The sequence below is a fragment of the Dermacentor albipictus genome, unplaced genomic scaffold, assembly GCF_038994185.2.
Source record: "Dermacentor albipictus isolate Rhodes 1998 colony unplaced genomic scaffold, USDA_Dalb.pri_finalv2 scaffold_14, whole genome shotgun sequence".
NCBI lineage: Eukaryota > Metazoa > Arthropoda > Arachnida > Ixodida > Ixodidae > Dermacentor > Dermacentor albipictus.
In genome coordinates, this window is record NW_027225568.1 from 13,707,521 (window position 1) to 13,725,761 (window position 18,241).

General features: G+C 46.5%; 1 protein-coding gene and 1 long non-coding RNA gene across 3 annotated transcripts in view; both read right to left on the reverse strand.

Moving 5' to 3' along the window:
* The window catches only part of LOC139051705 (uncharacterized), a 95,491-nt gene that overhangs the window by 63,056 nt on the left and 14,194 nt on the right, over window positions 1–18,241 (reverse strand). For both annotated transcript variants that reach the window (XR_011509503.1, XR_011509504.1), the window contains 3 exons: window positions 15,111–15,339; window positions 5,726–5,804; window positions 1,558–1,786 (listed from right to left, as the gene is read on the reverse strand). This is a non-coding gene — a long non-coding RNA (uncharacterized lncRNA). The remainder of the gene's footprint in view (window positions 1–1,557; window positions 1,787–5,725; window positions 5,805–15,110; window positions 15,340–18,241) is intronic.
* On the reverse strand, window positions 9,462–11,936 carry LOC139051737 (probable ATP-dependent RNA helicase DDX43). The gene has a single exon (XM_070528724.1). The coding sequence runs from the start codon at window positions 11,770–11,772 to the stop codon at window positions 9,622–9,624; it is 2,151 nt and encodes a 716-aa protein (XP_070384825.1). The 5' UTR covers window positions 11,773–11,936; the 3' UTR covers window positions 9,462–9,621.

Here is an 18,241-nt window from a genome sequence, read left to right on the forward strand (position 1 = left end):
GCTTAATATGGGCATCACGATTTTGCAGCCACTTTTGCGCAGGCCTTTCCTCCAATGTGGCTATCAACTTTGTACACTACTGACCATGTAATCACGTGTGCTGGTCTCCGTTCACGCCACATCACGGCCGATGAAGGCCCACAGGCATAATTTGCCCGTGGCTGCAGCAGGAAAGGTCGAATGGGGTGAGCACCAATTAAGGTGCATGCGAATTGGAAGTCACTGTCGCTGTGTGGACTTCAGGAACAGATGGTTACCTCAGGAGACTGTTGCCCATGCAGCTGCACAGGTCGCCACATCGAAGAAACATAACACGGCGACCATTATCAAATTAGACTCTGCATTCAATCACCGCATAAGATTCAGACAATACACTGTACATTGGCTAAGATCCACATGACAACAACGGGCATTCACGCACTACACGTCGCTTACAGAACATTCAGCTATCCGACTTCAGGCACAGTGCTTGCCTACGTCGCACATGGCGGTCTAGTAACGAGTGACAACCAGCAGCGCAAGCAGATTGGACAGTGCCCCACCCCCCGCAGGGGCGTTATGCGTAAGCAGGCACTTGGTGTGTTGCGACACCACGTACCCGAGCACACGACGGTTGGACCCTCCCGCGCGTAGCCGTGCGTGGCTTAGCTGTGTCTGCGGAAAGGGGGATCCTGGAGGTTGAGCCGATGCTCGGTGTTTGGACCTTAAGGCCCCCCGGCGGAGGCAACACACCTCTTCGGCCTCAGCTTCACATAGACGGCACTTCCAGGCTGACCCACCTGGAGGAAATCGGCAGTCGCCTTTTCCTGTCCTCCTCTCCAATCTTCGTCTTTCTCTCCCACTTTTGCATCTTTCCTGTCTTCTGTTCACTTATTTTACTACCGTATTTCCTGGCGGCAAGGGTTAAGCTGGTGTAATTATCCAACCTTCGGTATTTTATAGTAGGTTATAGTGGCAATGCATGGCTGGCGTCTTGAGGCTTCCAATCTTGTAGCGTCCCCTCGTGTGGCTCGGTGGTGGGTGGCCACCATCGCCGCCGAATTTTCCAATTTTTTATGGCAGAAGCTTTTCCCTCATTACCTGATCGCTCCCTGAAGACGGGGCGCACCGATGAACAATTCAACTTTTTTATGCAACTGAATGTGTCCTTTCCTAAATACTACGTTGTCCACAGTCAGCACGAAACAAAGACAGTCTGAATGATATCACCATTTCTTGTAGCTAAATCTATCACTCAAGCAATAGGCCCACGGTATAAAGTTACGAAGATGGGAAGTGGCGATCTTCTACTAGAAGTTCGCGACAAGCCACAGTATGACAAACTCTCAAAACTTGTAGCATTTGGGGACATTCCCGTTTCTGTAGGCCCACACAGGTTGATGAACACAGTGCGCGGTGTCATCTCTGAATATGACCTTCTCGAGCTTACCGAAAGTGAATTATTAGAAGGATGGCAAGAGCAGAACGTCGTCAAGGTACAAAGGATAAAAATAAGGCGAGATGACAAAGAAATACCTACTAGGTACATAATCATCACTTTTGGAACTAGCAACTTACCAGACTCAATAGAAACAGGATACTGCAAACTCCGTGTAAGGCCACACATTCCTAACCCACGCCGATACTTCAAATGTCAGCGGTTCGGGCACGGTTCGCAAAGGTGCCGAGGGCGCACTGCTTGTGCAAAATGTGCATCAAACGAGCACTCGTCCGACACTTGCAATTCCACCATCCGTTGCGCTAACTGTGAAGGGGATCACCCCGCATAATCTTGTTCTTGCCCATCCTGGAAAAAAGAAAAACAAATCGTCGAAATCAAAGTAAAAATGAACCTTTCCTTCCAAGAGGCGCGCGAACGCATCTCCATCAATCAATCTAGTCCATCCTACACCGATGCGGTGGCCGGGGGGCAGCGCTACATCCTTCTGCGGCCGCCCAAGTCACACGGAGTGTGACGGCGGTCGCGCCATTAGCCCCCCCCCCCACCCCTGCTGGAACAGCCAGCGCTGTACCGGCCCCCACAAAGAAGGACCAGCAGACCCTCGCGCCTGTTGGACCCAAGGCCACTGCGCATGCAGATAGGCCCACCACCCCCGCGGACGTGCCCGCTGCGCGGGCACCATCCACAGCCTCAGACGAGGTGATGGATGCAAATACAAATGGATATAGGAGATTTCGTTTCACGGGGCCTGGAAAGGTCTCGTGAGATAATCTAATCTATATTTCCTAGACACACAGCACAAAACACATACATTATGGATACACAGATATTACAATGGAACGTTAGGGGTTTACTCCACAACATAGACGACATTAAAGAACTGTTAAATAAGTACAATCCAAAGGTGTTGTGTGTGCAAGAAACGCATCTTAATCCTTCACGCACGAACTTTCTCCGGCAGTATGCCCTTTATCGAAAAGACCGCAACGACGCTTTTGCCCCGTCTGGCGGTGTGACAATTATTGTAGATAAGGGTGTTGCTTGCCGAAAACTACAGCTTAAAACAACTCTAGAGGCAGTTGCAGTCCCTGCGGTACTGTTTAATAAACTGATCGCAGTTAGCTCTGTATACATCCCACCGAACTACCAACTTTCGAAAACATAATTTGACAACTTTATCTATGAACTTCCCCATCCCTACATTGTCGTTGGCGATTTTAATGCACACAACATCCTTTGGGGAAGCCGTCGTTGTGATGCCAGAGGACGCTTAGTTGAAAACTTCCTCCTCACTACAGATGCTTGCTTGCTTAATGGGAAAGAACCTACATTTTACAGGATCGCAAAACAAAACATTTTCATCTATCGATTTAAGCATCACATCGAGTTTACTCTTGCCGCATCTGGAGCGGAACGTTATTAAGAATCCCTACGGGAGCGATCATTTCCCCATTGTCATAAAACTAACAAAAGTTGATGAGTTCTCTCCACATGTCTCCCGGTGGAAAGTCGATTGTGCTGATTGGACACTATACAGGGAGCTGACACATTTGACTTCGAATGACAGCTGTAATCTTTGTATCGAAGATGCAGTGACATATTTCACGGCGTTTATAGTTGATGCGGCGTCAATATGTATCCCCATAACAAATGGATCGCCCTGTAAGCGACGTGTTCCATGGTGGAATGACGACTGCAAGAAAGCGCGTAGAAATTAAAATAATGCTTGGAACAACCTTGGAGACTCTCCAAGTACAGAGAATTTGATCATTTTCAAGAAAATAAAGTCTGAGGGTAGAAGAACGCAGCGCCGTGCCAAAAGGGAAAGCTGGCAAAAATATATTTCAAGCATGAACTTTTATACTGACGAACGAAAAGCCTGAAACTGAGTGAATAAAATCAAAGGTCGGCAAACTCATCCTCTACCATTAGTAAACACACAAGGAAATACTCTTCAGGACAAAGCAGACTCTCTAGGGGCACATTTTGAAAACATTTCTAGCTCATTGCATTACTCCGATGCATTTCTTAGATACCAGCAACAAGCTGAGAGACGGCTTCAGGACCTAAAAGGAAAGAGTACTGAATCCTACAACCGTCCTTTTAATGTGGCGGAATTTCAGGCTGCACTACATAGTTGTAACAAATCAGCTCCTGGAACCGATCGAATAATTTACGAGATGATTCAACACCTACATCCCGAAGCACACAAAACACTCCTTTCTCTTTTTAACGCCATATTCTCTGCCAGCTATATCCCGTCAACCAGGAAGCAAGCAGTCATAACCCCTATTCTGAAAGAGGCCAAGGACCCGTCTTTGGCCAGCAGCTATAGGCCTATAGCCCTAACAAGCTGCCTATGTAAGTTTTTTGAGAAAATTATTAACCATCGCTTGGTGCATTTTCTTGAAAGTAACAAGATACTAGATCTTTTGCAGTGTGGCTTCAGGGAACACAGATCCACAACAGATCAATTTGTCCGTATTGAGACAAATATCCGGGATGCCTTGGTGCACAAACAGTTTTCCTTATCAGTATTTATGACATGGAGAAAGCATACAATACTACTTGGCGTTTCGGAATTCGTCGTGATCTAGCTGGAATGGGCATCCGAGGCAACTTGCTAAAGGTGATTCAAAGTTATCTGTGCAACCGCACATTTCATGTTCGTATTGGTAATGTCCTATCTCGTCTATTTACTCAGGAAACAGGTGTGCCACAAGGTTGAGTGCTGAGCTGTACTTTATCCCTTGTAAAAATGAATTCGCTCCATACTATCATACCACGTACAATGTTTTATTCCGTATACGTGGCTGATATCCAAATAGGTTAAAAGTCATGTAATCTTAGTATCTGCGAGCGACAGGTGCAGCTTGGTCTGAATGAGTTGTCTAAGTGGGCAGAAGAGAACGGCTTTAAACTAAACCCTGAAAAAAAGTACATGCATTCTTTTCTCCAATAAGAGAGGGGTAATACCGGAGCCCGTTATTGATCTTAATGGAAAACGGCTATCTGTTAGTCATGAACATAAATTTTTAGGCCTCATTTTAGACTCTAAACTTTTATCACACACCTAAAATATTTGAAAATGAAATGCTCGAGGACAATGAATCTATGAAGCTCTTGTCCCGCACATCTTGGGGAAGTGACAGAGGATGCCCCTTGAGCTTGTACAAGAGCTTTATATGGTCACGCCTTGACTACGGAGCCATTGTGTATAACTCTGCGACGCCTAGTGCTTTGCAGATGCTCGATTCCGTCCTACACTTGGGTATCCGTCTTGCTACTGGTGCGTTCAGGACTAGCCCCATAGAAAGCCTGTATGCTGAACCTAACGAATGGTCCCTACATCTTCAAAGAACATATTTAAGTCTCTCATACACCCGCACAGTGAAATCAGATTTCCATCATCCATGCCATTCAGTTATTTACGACCTGTCTACGGCTAGGCTTTTCCGTAACCGCCCAGGCACTCGACCTCCTCTGTCCCTTCTCTTGGAAGCACTTTCTGAAGAAACGGGCGCGTAAAATTTAGAGAATGTCATAATGGCAACTACGCGGCTTCCACCGCCTTGGGAGTGGAAGACTATAGAATGTGACCTGTCGTTTGCAGAAACATCAAAACGAGCACCTGAGGCACACATACGGTCACATTTTCTTGAGCTTCAGGAGAAATATTCTCGTGCTGAATTTTACACAGATGCCTCTAGGTCTTCTTCTGGTGTTGCTTACGCACCACTAGGACCAGCATTCTTAATATCCGGTACATAGAGCCCATATATATGTATCTTTACAGCGGAAGCATATGCAATACTCTCTGCAGTGAAGCACACCAGGCAAACCAATCTTACTAGGGCTATAGTGTTCACAGACTCATTGAGTGTAGTGCGAGCCCTTAAGAATGTACGTAAACATAAAAACACTGTCTTTAATGAACTGCATACATTGCTATGCTCAGCTTATAGTGCTAAACAAATGATCATTCTATGCTGGGTACCTGGCCACTGTGCCATAAAGGGCAACGAAGCTGCTGACGAGAAAGCTACTTCAGTAGCTTTTAGTGACACGGACATAAACATACCCATCCCAGCCACAGATCTTAAAGCATATTTGCGTCACAAGCTCAAAATCAATTGGCAGAAACAGTGGAATGCTGAGATATCAAATAAACTGCACTTGATAACACCCAAATTAGGATATTGGGTATTGGAGAGAATATCACGATATAACGAAGTGCTCCTTTGCCGATTAAGAATAGGACACACTTACGGCACTCACTCTTACCTCTTGACTGGGGGGTATCCTCCCACTTGTAGTAAGTGCGGCCAAAATCTCGCAGTCGTGCACGTTCTTATTCAATGCCCTGCAATAAAAGCACAGAGGAAGAAGTATTTCATTTCCGCATATCGCGAAAATATTCCTCTTCACCCGAAATTTTTTCACAGCAATGAACCGCTTTTGAATCCGAGACTAGTTTTAGAGTTTTTAGCTGAAACAGACACTCTGGAAATCATTTGGCCAGGAAATTTTAGCTTAAGTATAACAGTCCTGCACTCAAAGGCTTTTTTGAAGCTAAAGTGTGAATGTTATGTTTTATTGCATCATGATTTTAACGAAACTCCATTACTATAGCCCACAGCACTACTTAGCCAGTGTCATTATTTTATCAAGTGTATATTTCACGCCACCCACAGCGACCGATTTTAGGCCTTTTTACAGCCATGTCACATATACCATGAGAAATTCATTGCCTGCATCATTCACAATGCACCGTTAACATAACCTTTGTCATGGTGCTCTTTGGCCATGCCTGGCCCTTGCGCCATAAAACACCACACATCATCATCATCGGCCAGAAAGCCATTCATCCAAAGAAAGATGAGGCAGAGACAGCTTCACTTGGAAAGCTGTAAGGCGGTCTAAAATAATGGCTTTTTTGTTTGGCCAGCACAAGTTCTACGAGTTTGCTTAGAAACTACCGCTACTGTGCAGCAATGGTGTGTCCGGCAGCAGAAAGTGCACCTTCACTTTGAGTAAATGTTGCAGTAAATGGCAAAGCACTCTTACAAAAATTCAGAACAGTAAACAGCAAGCTCTTGTATCTGCCACACAGCCGTATCTGCCATCCTGCCCCTCCCCCTGCGAAGGCATGGACGGCACTGGCGCACTGCCAGTCGGTGCAGTGACTTTGGTCTCCAATTCTTTGCCTAACTATATCGTGAAATGTAAACACGAATGAACACAACTAATGTATAGAACGAATGAACGTGGATTTATAAAAAAAATGGGTGTGCATTCCTTTCATCACGATGACCACCGATCAAGACAATAAATTTGTTCATACGTTTATCCAAATTCCATGTCACCTCTATGTCGCGTGCTACACAGCTTCGCTGGTCATCCACCTTCACAATGTGCAATTGCTCATGATTTTTTTTAGTTATTAAGCTACATGCCAGATATGTCCACACATTTCACTTCACGTTTCAGAAGCACCATTGTTTATACCTTTAAGGAATAGGACGAGGAAGTTCTGCTGTCAATAGACCTTCTCACTCCTGCAAGGCATAAAAAGATACACCGACATTTCGGCAAAGCATGCTGCGCAAAAAGAAATTCATATGTTTGGAGATGGTTGCCCGTAAACCTGCCCCACTCAGTGTCTGCTCTCAATTTATAAACAATCCCAAGCAGCAATTTCTCACAACGTTAGGCAGACACTGAAGCACATTGCACCTTTCTGTTACAGTACAAGAATACTAGCACCATCCATGGCAGCTTGATAGAAGTGCTACCGTTTGGCGAGTGTACTTAGTCACTCAACTGCAGGCAGCGATTGTCCTGCCCACCTCATTTTTTTTAGTAAAGCAACAGCTTTCTTTACCTATTTTCGCTACTTTGGATGGATGGACAATTTCAAACAGTAACCAGTGGCACATATATAGTAATAACCGAAGTTGTCTACTAGCTTGTCCCTCTGGGTATGTGGACAACCTGTGGCTGGCTGGTGTCTGACCTAGTAGACAACTTGGGTCACTGGGTATGTGCCCAGACAGACAACTTCAGCACTGCATGCGTGATACCGGTATGTGGACATTTTTGGCCAATCCTCCGCAATGGATGTGCCAAGGTGACACAAGGAGGATGTAGGCTCAAATACATTGAAGCTAAAGCACCCCATCTGCAACAGAAACCTCCATGTCCAGCACATGCACTTAAACTTAATGCATTGCAATGAAGCTGTAGCCAGCATACTAGTGATAGGGGAGGCTGCAAACCTATCGCTGACTTTAAAATTCATCGTTAGTAATTTCTGTCACAATTTCTTCACTTATTCACACATAGTGTCGATCCTATACAGAATTACAACAGGTGCTTCACAATCGAAGAGAGCGGCACAACTCTCTTCAACACAGGGCGAAAAGTCACTGAAGAATTCCGACTAGCACTATCATCGCACACGCGCTCTAATGATGTGCACAACATACCACATGGCCTTCAAAATTGACACAGCTGCAATTTTTGTATAGAGCTGCTCTTGTGACAAGCATACTTGAAACTTCACTAGGGAAAATTACACAACTCAGCAGTGCTTAAAATAAATGTTGCGGATGTGTGGCAAAAATTGCATTATGAGCCATGAGCTACACACACAAGGCCATTCATAACATAATCATAAACGACACATAGTTACAGCAATTTTATGAGCCCCACAGTCACAAAGGCATTGGGCGGTTCTTTTTTAAGTTACTTCCACTTCAGGGGAAGTCCCCACTATTACGGTCATAGCACAATTTTGTAAACACGTTAAACAGGCATTCTCGATTCACAGTGGCGTATGCACTGAATTTTTACAGAGTTCAACCAAAGCAAAAACAGATGCCAACTAGAAAAAACTAAAGTGCTTGGACATGGCACGCATTCAATGGCCCTTAGTTTGATATGTACTCAAGCATGCCTGCTCATGCCTGTGTAACAGAGATCGAAATACAAAAAGCCGACCTCCCCTCCCAAACATTCCAAGTGCAACTGCTGACTGCTTTGTTCCAGAGGGTCCCAGCTGTCGTGGCAACGAAAGTGTGCATTAGAGCTAAATCCGGTTGACTTCTTTTGCCTATTTTTACGCAGATCCTGTATATGTGGCTACCTACAACGAACAGACCCTGCTTCAACACAACATTGACACTTCAGTCATGGCAACATCAGCCATTGGAGATTTCCCGACAAAAATTTATATATGCATGCACACACAAAAGTGCGGCTGAGCATGGCAATTTGCAACAGCACATGCACAATGAGAGTACAGCACGCGCATTTTGAATGAAACAAATGAAATGTGCGGCAATCCCAGTGCCAAACAGCTGCAACATGCAATAATTGCTTAAGGTAGTAACAAGCACCTTTAGTCATATCGTTCAAAGCATGCCAATGGCACCAACAGCTACTTGTTTGCAAAAATAGGAAAACTACTTTTTCCAAATCAGCAAACATTGTAGTCAAACAGAAAGCAAAAATACGCCTTTAGTTTTGCAGAATGCCTTCACTGATGGGCTAGTCAGTGCAGGTTTACAATAAGGCTTATGGCAAACACGATGACACAAGGCAGCAACAGGACAAGACACATTGTCCCATCTCCTTGTGTAGTGTTTGCACTAAGCCTTCTATGAACCTAGTTTTGTGATGCTAGCCTACAATGTCTCACTGCCACATAAACTGCGTGTGATAGATGCTTGTGTACTCCTGGCTCACACCACCTTGGCATAATTTTGCGAATCATGCCTCATGAGGTGTCTCAAGTTATAGCCAACAGTGCCTTTTCAAAAGGCCTCACCTTCATTCAACACTGCTTTTTCTCTCCTCCATTCACCAAGAAACAGAACGCGCTAACAAAGCGCATGCAACTTGCAAAGTGGCACCTAGAGGTGCAAATGCCGGCAGGCTATGTTGCACATGTCAAGAGGAGGAAGGCAATGTGCTCTTGACTTCATGCTCAGCGTAAGCAAAGCTGCATGCAGGGTCATCAACGGTTCATTTATTTGTCAATCTTTAATACCTTTTTGCAAAAAACAACACCACAAATGAAAAAGTCTTTGCATGGTAGTGTGTAGTCACTGCCACATGATGAACACTTAAAAGTTATTCAAATAACTTTGTCAACCGCATATCAAACTACTGTCCTCTCACCAACGGTTGCGATGGCCACCACCCCAACTGCCACCGCACCAGCCGCCGCCTCGGCCACCGCGGTCTATGCCAAAGCTACGCTCTTCCTCAGCACGGCGTTCCTTCCAAGCATCAAAGCGCTCAGCCATTGAATACAGCTCAGTGGGGACATCTTGGCTGGCTTCCTCGAAGATCTTGATAAGCTCGCCAGCCTGCCTCCAGTCGCCACGAGTTATAAGCGTGACCGCTGTGCCTGTACGCCCAGCTCGACCGGTGCGACCCACGCGATGGACATACTCTTCCACGTTGCGAGGGAAGTCGTAGTTGAAGATGTGTGTCACATCTTCGATGTCCAACCCTCGTGCGGCAACGTCGGTGGCAATCAAGATGCGCACCTTGCCCTCCCGCAGATGGTCGAGTGCTTGCTCGCGGTCGCACTGTTCTCTGGAACCATGGATGGAATCGCAGTTGATGCCGGCCAGGACAAAGTAGCTTGCCAGGTGGTCCACCGTGGCCTTCCTGTCGACAAAGACGATCACTTTGTCTTTGGGCTGCATGGAGTAGAAGAAAGCCAAAAGCTGCTCCCTCTTCTCCTCTTTCTCGCACAGGATGACCCTCTGCGTCACTGTGTGCACTGCGGCGAAGTCCAAGGAGCTGATGAACACCTGGAATGGGTTTGTCATGTACTTCTGGCAAAGACAACGCACACTCTCTGGCCAAGTGGCAGTCATCATGACTGTCTGCCGGTCAGGCCTTATGTCCAGCATCACATTCCGGATCTGTACCTCAAAGCACGTGTCCAGCAAGAGGTCCGCTTCATCCAGGACCAAGAAAGTGACAAAGCTAAGGTCGATTAACCTGTTCATGACGAGGTCATTGAGGCGGCCGGGTGTCGCGATGACTATATCCACGCTAACGTTGACGGTCTGTATCTGCTCTCGCCGACTGCCACCGCCGTAGATACATACACACTTTATCCCTCGGTACTGGTATTTCTTTGCTTCCCGCTCAATCTGCTGTGCAAGCTCGCGTGTCGGAGCTAAAATCAGGCACGACGGTCCTTTCCTCTGCTCCCTTGGAACAGGCTGGCTGTCGATGTGAATCATGGCTGGTAGCAGGAATGCCAGAGTCTTCCCTGTACCTGTCTGTGCGATTCCAATGAGGTCTTGACCTTGCAAAAGGATCGGCCAGGCCTGGCTCTGTATTGGAGATGGCTTCGTGAACTTGTTTTTGTAGATCTGGTCTAAGATTTCTGGATAGCTTGAAAACGCTTCCTCGAAAGTACTCACGGGGTTAGTTGCTACGCCTGCTGGCGGCTCATTTCCTGGACCCAAGTACTTTACAACTATATTATTGTTGGCTGCCCTGAAGGACGCCGCGTCCACTGCAGATATGGATGTAACCTTACAATCTTCAACGTAAAAATTTTTCCTTGTAGGTGCAAGAGAGGCCCAGCGGTTCTTCGCCTCTTCATCGCTCTTCGCAAGCAGCTTGGCCCAGTCAAGCAAAGGCACTGGTTCTTCACTTTTGCTGGCGCATGCCGGCTCTTCCGGCTGATGGATGATCGCGTCGATGAGCTCGCGAGCTTTGCGACATGCCTCTTGGGAGCCCCAGAGCTCGATCGTTCTTTCAAAGCAATCTGCGTCGTCTTTCTTGACCGATATCTGTGCGCCACTTGATTCTTCTAGTTTGCGAATCCTGCAACCACCTTTGCCGACGATCCTGGCGGCGTCATTCAATGGCACCTTCATCACTTGAGCACCCGGACGCGAAACATTTGGTCGTCCATAGACGATCGCGTAGATTTGGTCAAGTGCTTTGCGACGTCCCTCTTTTGATCCGCAGATCTCGATCTTGGTGTGACTGCCCTCTTCGTTGTCTTTCTTCACGGAAATCTTCGTGCTACTCGAAACCTGAAGCTCGCGGATCCTGGAACCACCTCTGCCGATGATCCTGGCAACATCGTTGGTTGGCACAGTGATCACGTCGCCAGCCAAAGGGCGCGACGCATTGGTTTCATAGTTCCACGGGCCACGGCCCCTACCAGGCGCTGCGCCGAGGTTGCCTCCTTCGCCGAAACGCCGGCATCCTGAAGTCGGCTGCGATGGCGGAGGAACGTAGTCTTCCTCGATCCACTCGTAATCTCCGTTCTTCGAAGCGGCGTCCATAACAGGGGAAACAGCGTTCTCTGGCCGAACGACGGTCAGCAAGGTACCATAGGCCCACTCAATATAAAACAGACCTGGTGACAACGAAATGTTTCCAGGAAAAAAAAATAACAGCGAGCAGCTAGACAAAAACGGACTGGCTTACAATAATTCGTTTGATGCACTGTCTGGCGAAGCACGTGCTAAGAGCGCGGTCATAGAATAAAGAACCAACATTAGAGAAGGGAAACTGTACCTTCCAAAGTGGTTCGAAAATAAGAAGCGGCAGCGCATGGAACTAAGCAGGGGGCCCGACAGATGGCGCTACTTAAACAAGACGAGGACTTTTTTTTTTAGTGCAATATCCAATATGCCCGCTTTGTCACCGATTCGTTATCATTGAGCTCATCCCTTACTGCTTCTAGCGATTCTCGCGTCATGAGGCCATTTCAATCATTGGTACCTGGTTACTTGAAAAGCGTGCGTTTGAGTTGGGTGCCTGGTCATAAAGGACTAATCATTAATGAAATTGCAGACTCTCTAGCCAAGGCATCGATAAGTGGCCCGATTCTCCCTTGCTGCCCTTTGACTGCTTATGTTACTGCTGCTAGATTTTGCGGGAGTATCATTATACAGTCAGTAGAAGGCTCCGGCATTACTAACTCTGTGGATTACGGACATCTCCTGCACCCTTGGAACAGATTTTTGCCGAACACGGAAAAGTTTCCACCACGAAGCTGCGCTGCCATGTACCTGCATTGAACTTCTACCTCCACAGGTCTAGTCTGGTCCCCTCACCATCATGCTCATTCTGTGGCGAAGTAGAGACAATCGACCATCTCGTGTTGTCTTGCAGACGTTTTTCTATTATAAGAAAAGTACTACTCGAAATCCCGCTTCGCTCTATTGGTCTAACTTTATCAGTGCCTCTGATCCTATCTTTTGGAGCCTCCATTGTTGGGTTCAGCCACAGAAATGTTTGCTAGGCGATCCAAAATTACCTCATTGAGACCAATAGATTTCCATGTTAGATTGATCGTTCTCCCTTTCAACCATAACTTTATTTTATTTCTTATCTATTATGAATTATTATTATTTTATACCCGGTTTTCACCTGATTATTTCCTTTTTTTCTCAAAACACAATACGTTTACTTTTAAACTCACACGATCAAATTGTCAACCCCTTGTTTTCATTATTATTTTTATACACCTAATTAAACCACCCGATTCTTGGCCAATCCCCCACTGTGGGTATGTGCCACGGCCACTCATGACAAGAACAACAATACCGGTTGCGTACGCTGTGCACGCGCCGTGCTTACCTCGCTGGCTTTGCAGCATGCCTCAGGTGCCCCGTTTTAATCGCCAGGAGACTAAGGAGCCTCTACTGACGTCCATACAAACAAGCCCCTAGTGAGTGAACAGGACGTGCGACTTTATTGGCAGAAGAAAAGCAGTGCACCTTCTCGTACAAGAGCACAAATAAAATTTGCATGTCCAGATGCGCTGAAACCATTATTGCGAGCTCGTAAACTGCACTTTTTCGTCGTCGCACATGGCGATCTGGTAACGAGCGAAAATCAGTAGCGCAAGCAACTTGGGCAGTGCATCACCTGTTCGAATCGACAGATGCAGTTACTTGCACTGCGAAGCAATCGGGTGATGCAAGGCATCTGCTGCCATAACCAACACAGCGACATGGACTAGTCGGCATTACAGTGTTACTCCTTTCCCACCTGCACGTTTCTTTTTGTTCTTTTGGGGGCCGCTAATGTGTAACTCATACTTGCTGCGCCACATGCTCAATATGGGCATCACGATTTTGCAGCCACTTTTGCGCAGGCATTTCCTCCAATGTGGCTATCAACTTTGTACACTACTGACCATGTAATCACGTGTGCTGGTCTCCGTTCACGCCACATCACGGCCGATGAAGGCCCACAGGCATAATTTGCCCGTGGCTGCAGCAGGAAAGTTCGAATGGGGAGAGCACCAATTAAGGTGCATGCGAATTGGAAGTCACTGTCGCTGTGTGGACTTCAGGAGCAGATGGTTACCTCAGGAGACTGTTGCCCATGCAGCTGCACAGGTCGCCACATCGAAGAAACATAACACGGCGACCATTATCAAATTAGACTCTGCATTCAATCACCGCATAAGATTCAGACAATACACTGTACATTGGCTAAGATCCACATGACAACAACGGGCATTCACGCACTACACGTCGCTTACAGAACATTCAGCTATCCGACTTCAGGCACAGTGCTTGCCTACGTCGCACATGGCGGTCTAGTAACGAGTGACAACCAGCAGCGCAAGCAGATTGGACAGTGCCCCACCCCCCGCAGGGGCGTTATGCGTAAGCAGGCACTTGGTGTGTTGCGACACCACGTACCCGAGCACACGACGGTTGGACCCTCCCGCGCGTAGCCGTGCGTGGCTTAGCCGTGTCTGGGGAAAGGGGGATCCTGGAGGTTGAGCCGATGCTGGGTGTTTGGACCTTAAGGCCCCCCGGCGGAGGCAACACACCTCTTCGGCCTCAGCTTCACATAGACGGCACTTCCAGGCTGACCCACCTGGAGGAAATCGGCAGTCGCCTTTTCCTGTCCTCCTCTCCAATCTTCGTCTTTCTCTCCCACTTTTGCATCTTTCCTGTCTTCTGTTCACTTATTTTACTACCGTATTTCCTGGCGGCAAGGGTTAAGCTGGTGTAATTATCCAACCTTCGGTATTTTATAGTAGGTTATAGTGGCAATGCATGGCTGGCGTCTTGAGGCTTCCAATCTTGTAGCGTCCCCTCGTGTGGCTCGGTGGTGGGTGGCCACCATAGCCGCCGAATTTTCCAATTTTTTATGGCAGAAGCTTTTCCCTCATTACCTGATCGCTCCCTGAAGAGGGGGCGCACCGATGAACAATTCAACTTTTTTATGCAACTGAATGTGTCCTTTCCTAAATACTACGTTGTCCACATTCAGCACGAAACAAAGACAGTCTGAATGATATCACCATTTCTTGTAGCTAAATCTATCACTCAAGCAATAGGCCCACGGTATAAAGTTACGAAGATGGGAAGTGGCGATCTTCTACTAGAAGTTCGCGACAAGCCACAGTATGACAAACTCTCAAAACTTGTAGCATTTGGGGACATTCCCGTTTCTGTAGGCCCACACAGGTTGATGAACACAGTGCGCGGTGTCATCTCTGAATATGACCTTCTCGAGCTTACCGAAAGTGAATTATTAGAAGGATGGCAAGAGCAGAACGTCGTCAAGGTACAAAGGATAAAAGTAGGGCGAGATGACAAAGAAATACCTACTAGGTACATAATCATCACTTTTGGAACTAGCAACTTACCAGACTCAATAGAAACAGGATACTGCAAACTCCGTGTAAAGCCACACATTCCTAACCCACGCCGATACTTCAAATGTCAGCGGTTCGGGCACGGTTCGCAAAGGTGCCGAGGGCGCACTGCTTGTGCAAAATGTGCATCAAACGAGCACTCGTCCGACACTTGCAATTCCACCATCCGTTGCGCTAACTGTGAAGGGGATCACCCCGCATAATCTTGTTCTTGCCCATCCTGGAAAAAAGAAAAACAAATCGTCGAAATCAAAGTAAAAATGAACCTTTCCTTCCAAGAGGCGCGCGAACGCATCTCCATCAATCAATCTAGTCCATCCTACACCGATGCGGTGGCCGGGGGGCAGCGCTACATCCTTCTGCGGCCGCCCAAGTCCCACGGAGTGTGACGGCGGTCGCGCCATTAGCCCCCCCCACTGCTGGAACAGCCAGCGCTGTACCGGCCCCCACAAAGAAGGACCAGCAGACCCTCGCGCCTGTTGGACCCAAGGCCACTGCGCATGCAGATAGGCCCACCACCCCCGCGGACGTGCCCGCTGCGCGGGCACCATCCACAGCCTCAGACGAGGTGATGGATGCAAATACAAATGGATATAGGAGATTTCGTTTCACGGGGCCTGGAAAGGTCTCGTGAGATAATCTAATCTATATTTCTTAGACACACAGCACAAAACACATACATTATGGATACACAGATATTACAATGGAATGTTAGGGGTTTACTCCACAACATAGACGACATTAAAGAACTCTTAAATAAGTACAATCCAAAGGTGTTGTGTGTGCAAGAAACGCATCTCAATCCTTCACGCACGAACTTTCTCCGGCAGTATGCCATTTATCGAAAAGACCGCAACGACACTTTTGCCCCGTCTGGCGGTGTGTGTGGCAATTATTGTAGATAAGGGCGTTGCTTGCCGGAAACTACAGCTTAAAACAACTCTAGAGGCAGTTGCAGTCCCTGCGGTACTGTTTAATAAACTGATCACAATTAGCTCTGTATACATCCCACCGAACTACGAACTTTCGAAAACATAATTTGACAACTTTATCTATGAACTTCCCCAACCCTACATTGTCGTTGGCGATTTTAATGTACACAACATCCTTTGGGGAAGCCGTCGTTGTGATGCCAGAGGACGCTTAGTTGAAAACTTCCTCCTCACTACAGATGCTTGCTTGCTTAATGAGAAAGAACCTACATTTTACAGGATCGCAAACAAAACATTTTCATCTATCGATTTAAGCATCGCATCAAGTTTACTCTTGCCGCATCTGGAGCGGAACGTTATTGAGAATCCCTACGGGAGCGATCATTTCCCCATTGTCATAAAACTAAGAAAAGTTCATGAGTGCTCTCCACATGTCTCCCGGTGGAAAGTCGATTGTGCTGATTGGACACTATACAGGGAGCTGACACATTTGACTTCGAATGACATCTCTAATCTTTCTATCAAAGATGCAGTGACATATTTCACGGCGTTTATAGTTGATGCGGCGTCAATATGTATCCCCATAACAAATGGATCGCCCTGTAAGCGACGTGTTCCATGGTGGAATGACGACTGCAAGAAAGCGCGTAGAAATTAAAATAATGCTTGGAACAACCTTGGAGACTCTCCAAGTACAGAGAATTTGATCATTTTCAAGAAAATAAAGTCTGAGGGTAGAAGAACGCAGCGCCGTGCCAAAAGGGAAAGCTGGCAAAGATATATTTCTAGCATAAACTTTTATACTGACGAACGAAAAGCCTGGAACTGAGTGAATAAAATCAAAGGTCGGCAAACTCATCCTCTACCATTAGTAAACACGCAAGGAAATACTCTTCAGGACAAAGCTGACTCTCTAGGGGCACATTTTGAAAACATTTCTAGCTCATTGCATTACTCCGATGCATTTCTCAGATACCAGCAACAAGCTGAGAGACGGCTTCAGGACCTAAAAGGAAAGAGTACTGAATCCTACAACCGTCCTTGTAATGTGGCGGAATTTCAGGCTGCGCTACATAGTTGTAACAAATCAGCTCCTGGAACCGATCGAATAATTTACGAGATGATTCAACACCTACATCCCGAAGCACACAAAACACTCCTTTCTCTTTTTTAACGCCATATTCTCTGCCAGCTATATCCCGTCAACCAGGAAGCAAGCAATCATAACCCCTATTCTGAAAGAGGCCAAGAACCCGTCTTTGGCCAGCAGCTATAGGCCTATAGCCCTAACAAGCTGCCTATGTAAGTTTTTTGAGAAAATTACTAACCGTCGCTTGGTGCATTTTCTTGAAAATAACAAGATACTAGATCCCTTGCAGTGTGACTTCAGGGAACACAGATCCACAACAGATCAACTTGTCCGTATTGAGACAAATATCCGGGATGCCTTGGTGCACAAACAGTTTTCCTTATCAGTATTTGAGACATGGAGAAAGCATACAATACTACTTGGCGTTTCGGAATTCTTCGTGATCTAGCTGGAATGGGCATCCGAGGCAACTTGCTAAAGGTGATTCAAAGTTATCTGTGCAACCGCACATTTCATGTTCGTATTGGTAATGTCCTATCTCGTCTATTTACTCAGGAAACAGGTGTGCCCCAAGGTGGAGTGCTGAGCTGTACTTTATCCCTTGTAAAAATGAATTCGCTCCCTACTATCATACCACGTACAATGTTTTATTCCGTATACGTGGATATCCAAATAGGTGACAAGTCATGTAATCTTAGTATCTGCGAGCGACAGGTGCAGCTTGGTCTGAATAAGTTGTCTAAGTGGGCAGAAGAGAACGGCTTTAAACTAAACCCTGAAAAAAAGTACATGCATTCTTTTTCTCCAATAAGAGAGGGGTAATACCGGAGCCCGTTATTGATCTTAATAGAAAACGGCTATCTGTTAGTCATGAACATAAATTTCTGGGCCTCATTTTAGACTCCAAACTTTTATCATACACCTAAAATATTTGAAAATGAAATGCTCGAGGACAATGAATCTATGAAGCTCTTGTCCCGCACATCTTGGGGAAGTGACAGAGGATGCCCCTTGAGCTTGTACAAGAGCTTTATATGGTCACGCCTTGACTACGGAGCCATTGTGTATAACTCTGCGACGCCTAGTGCTTTGAAGATGCT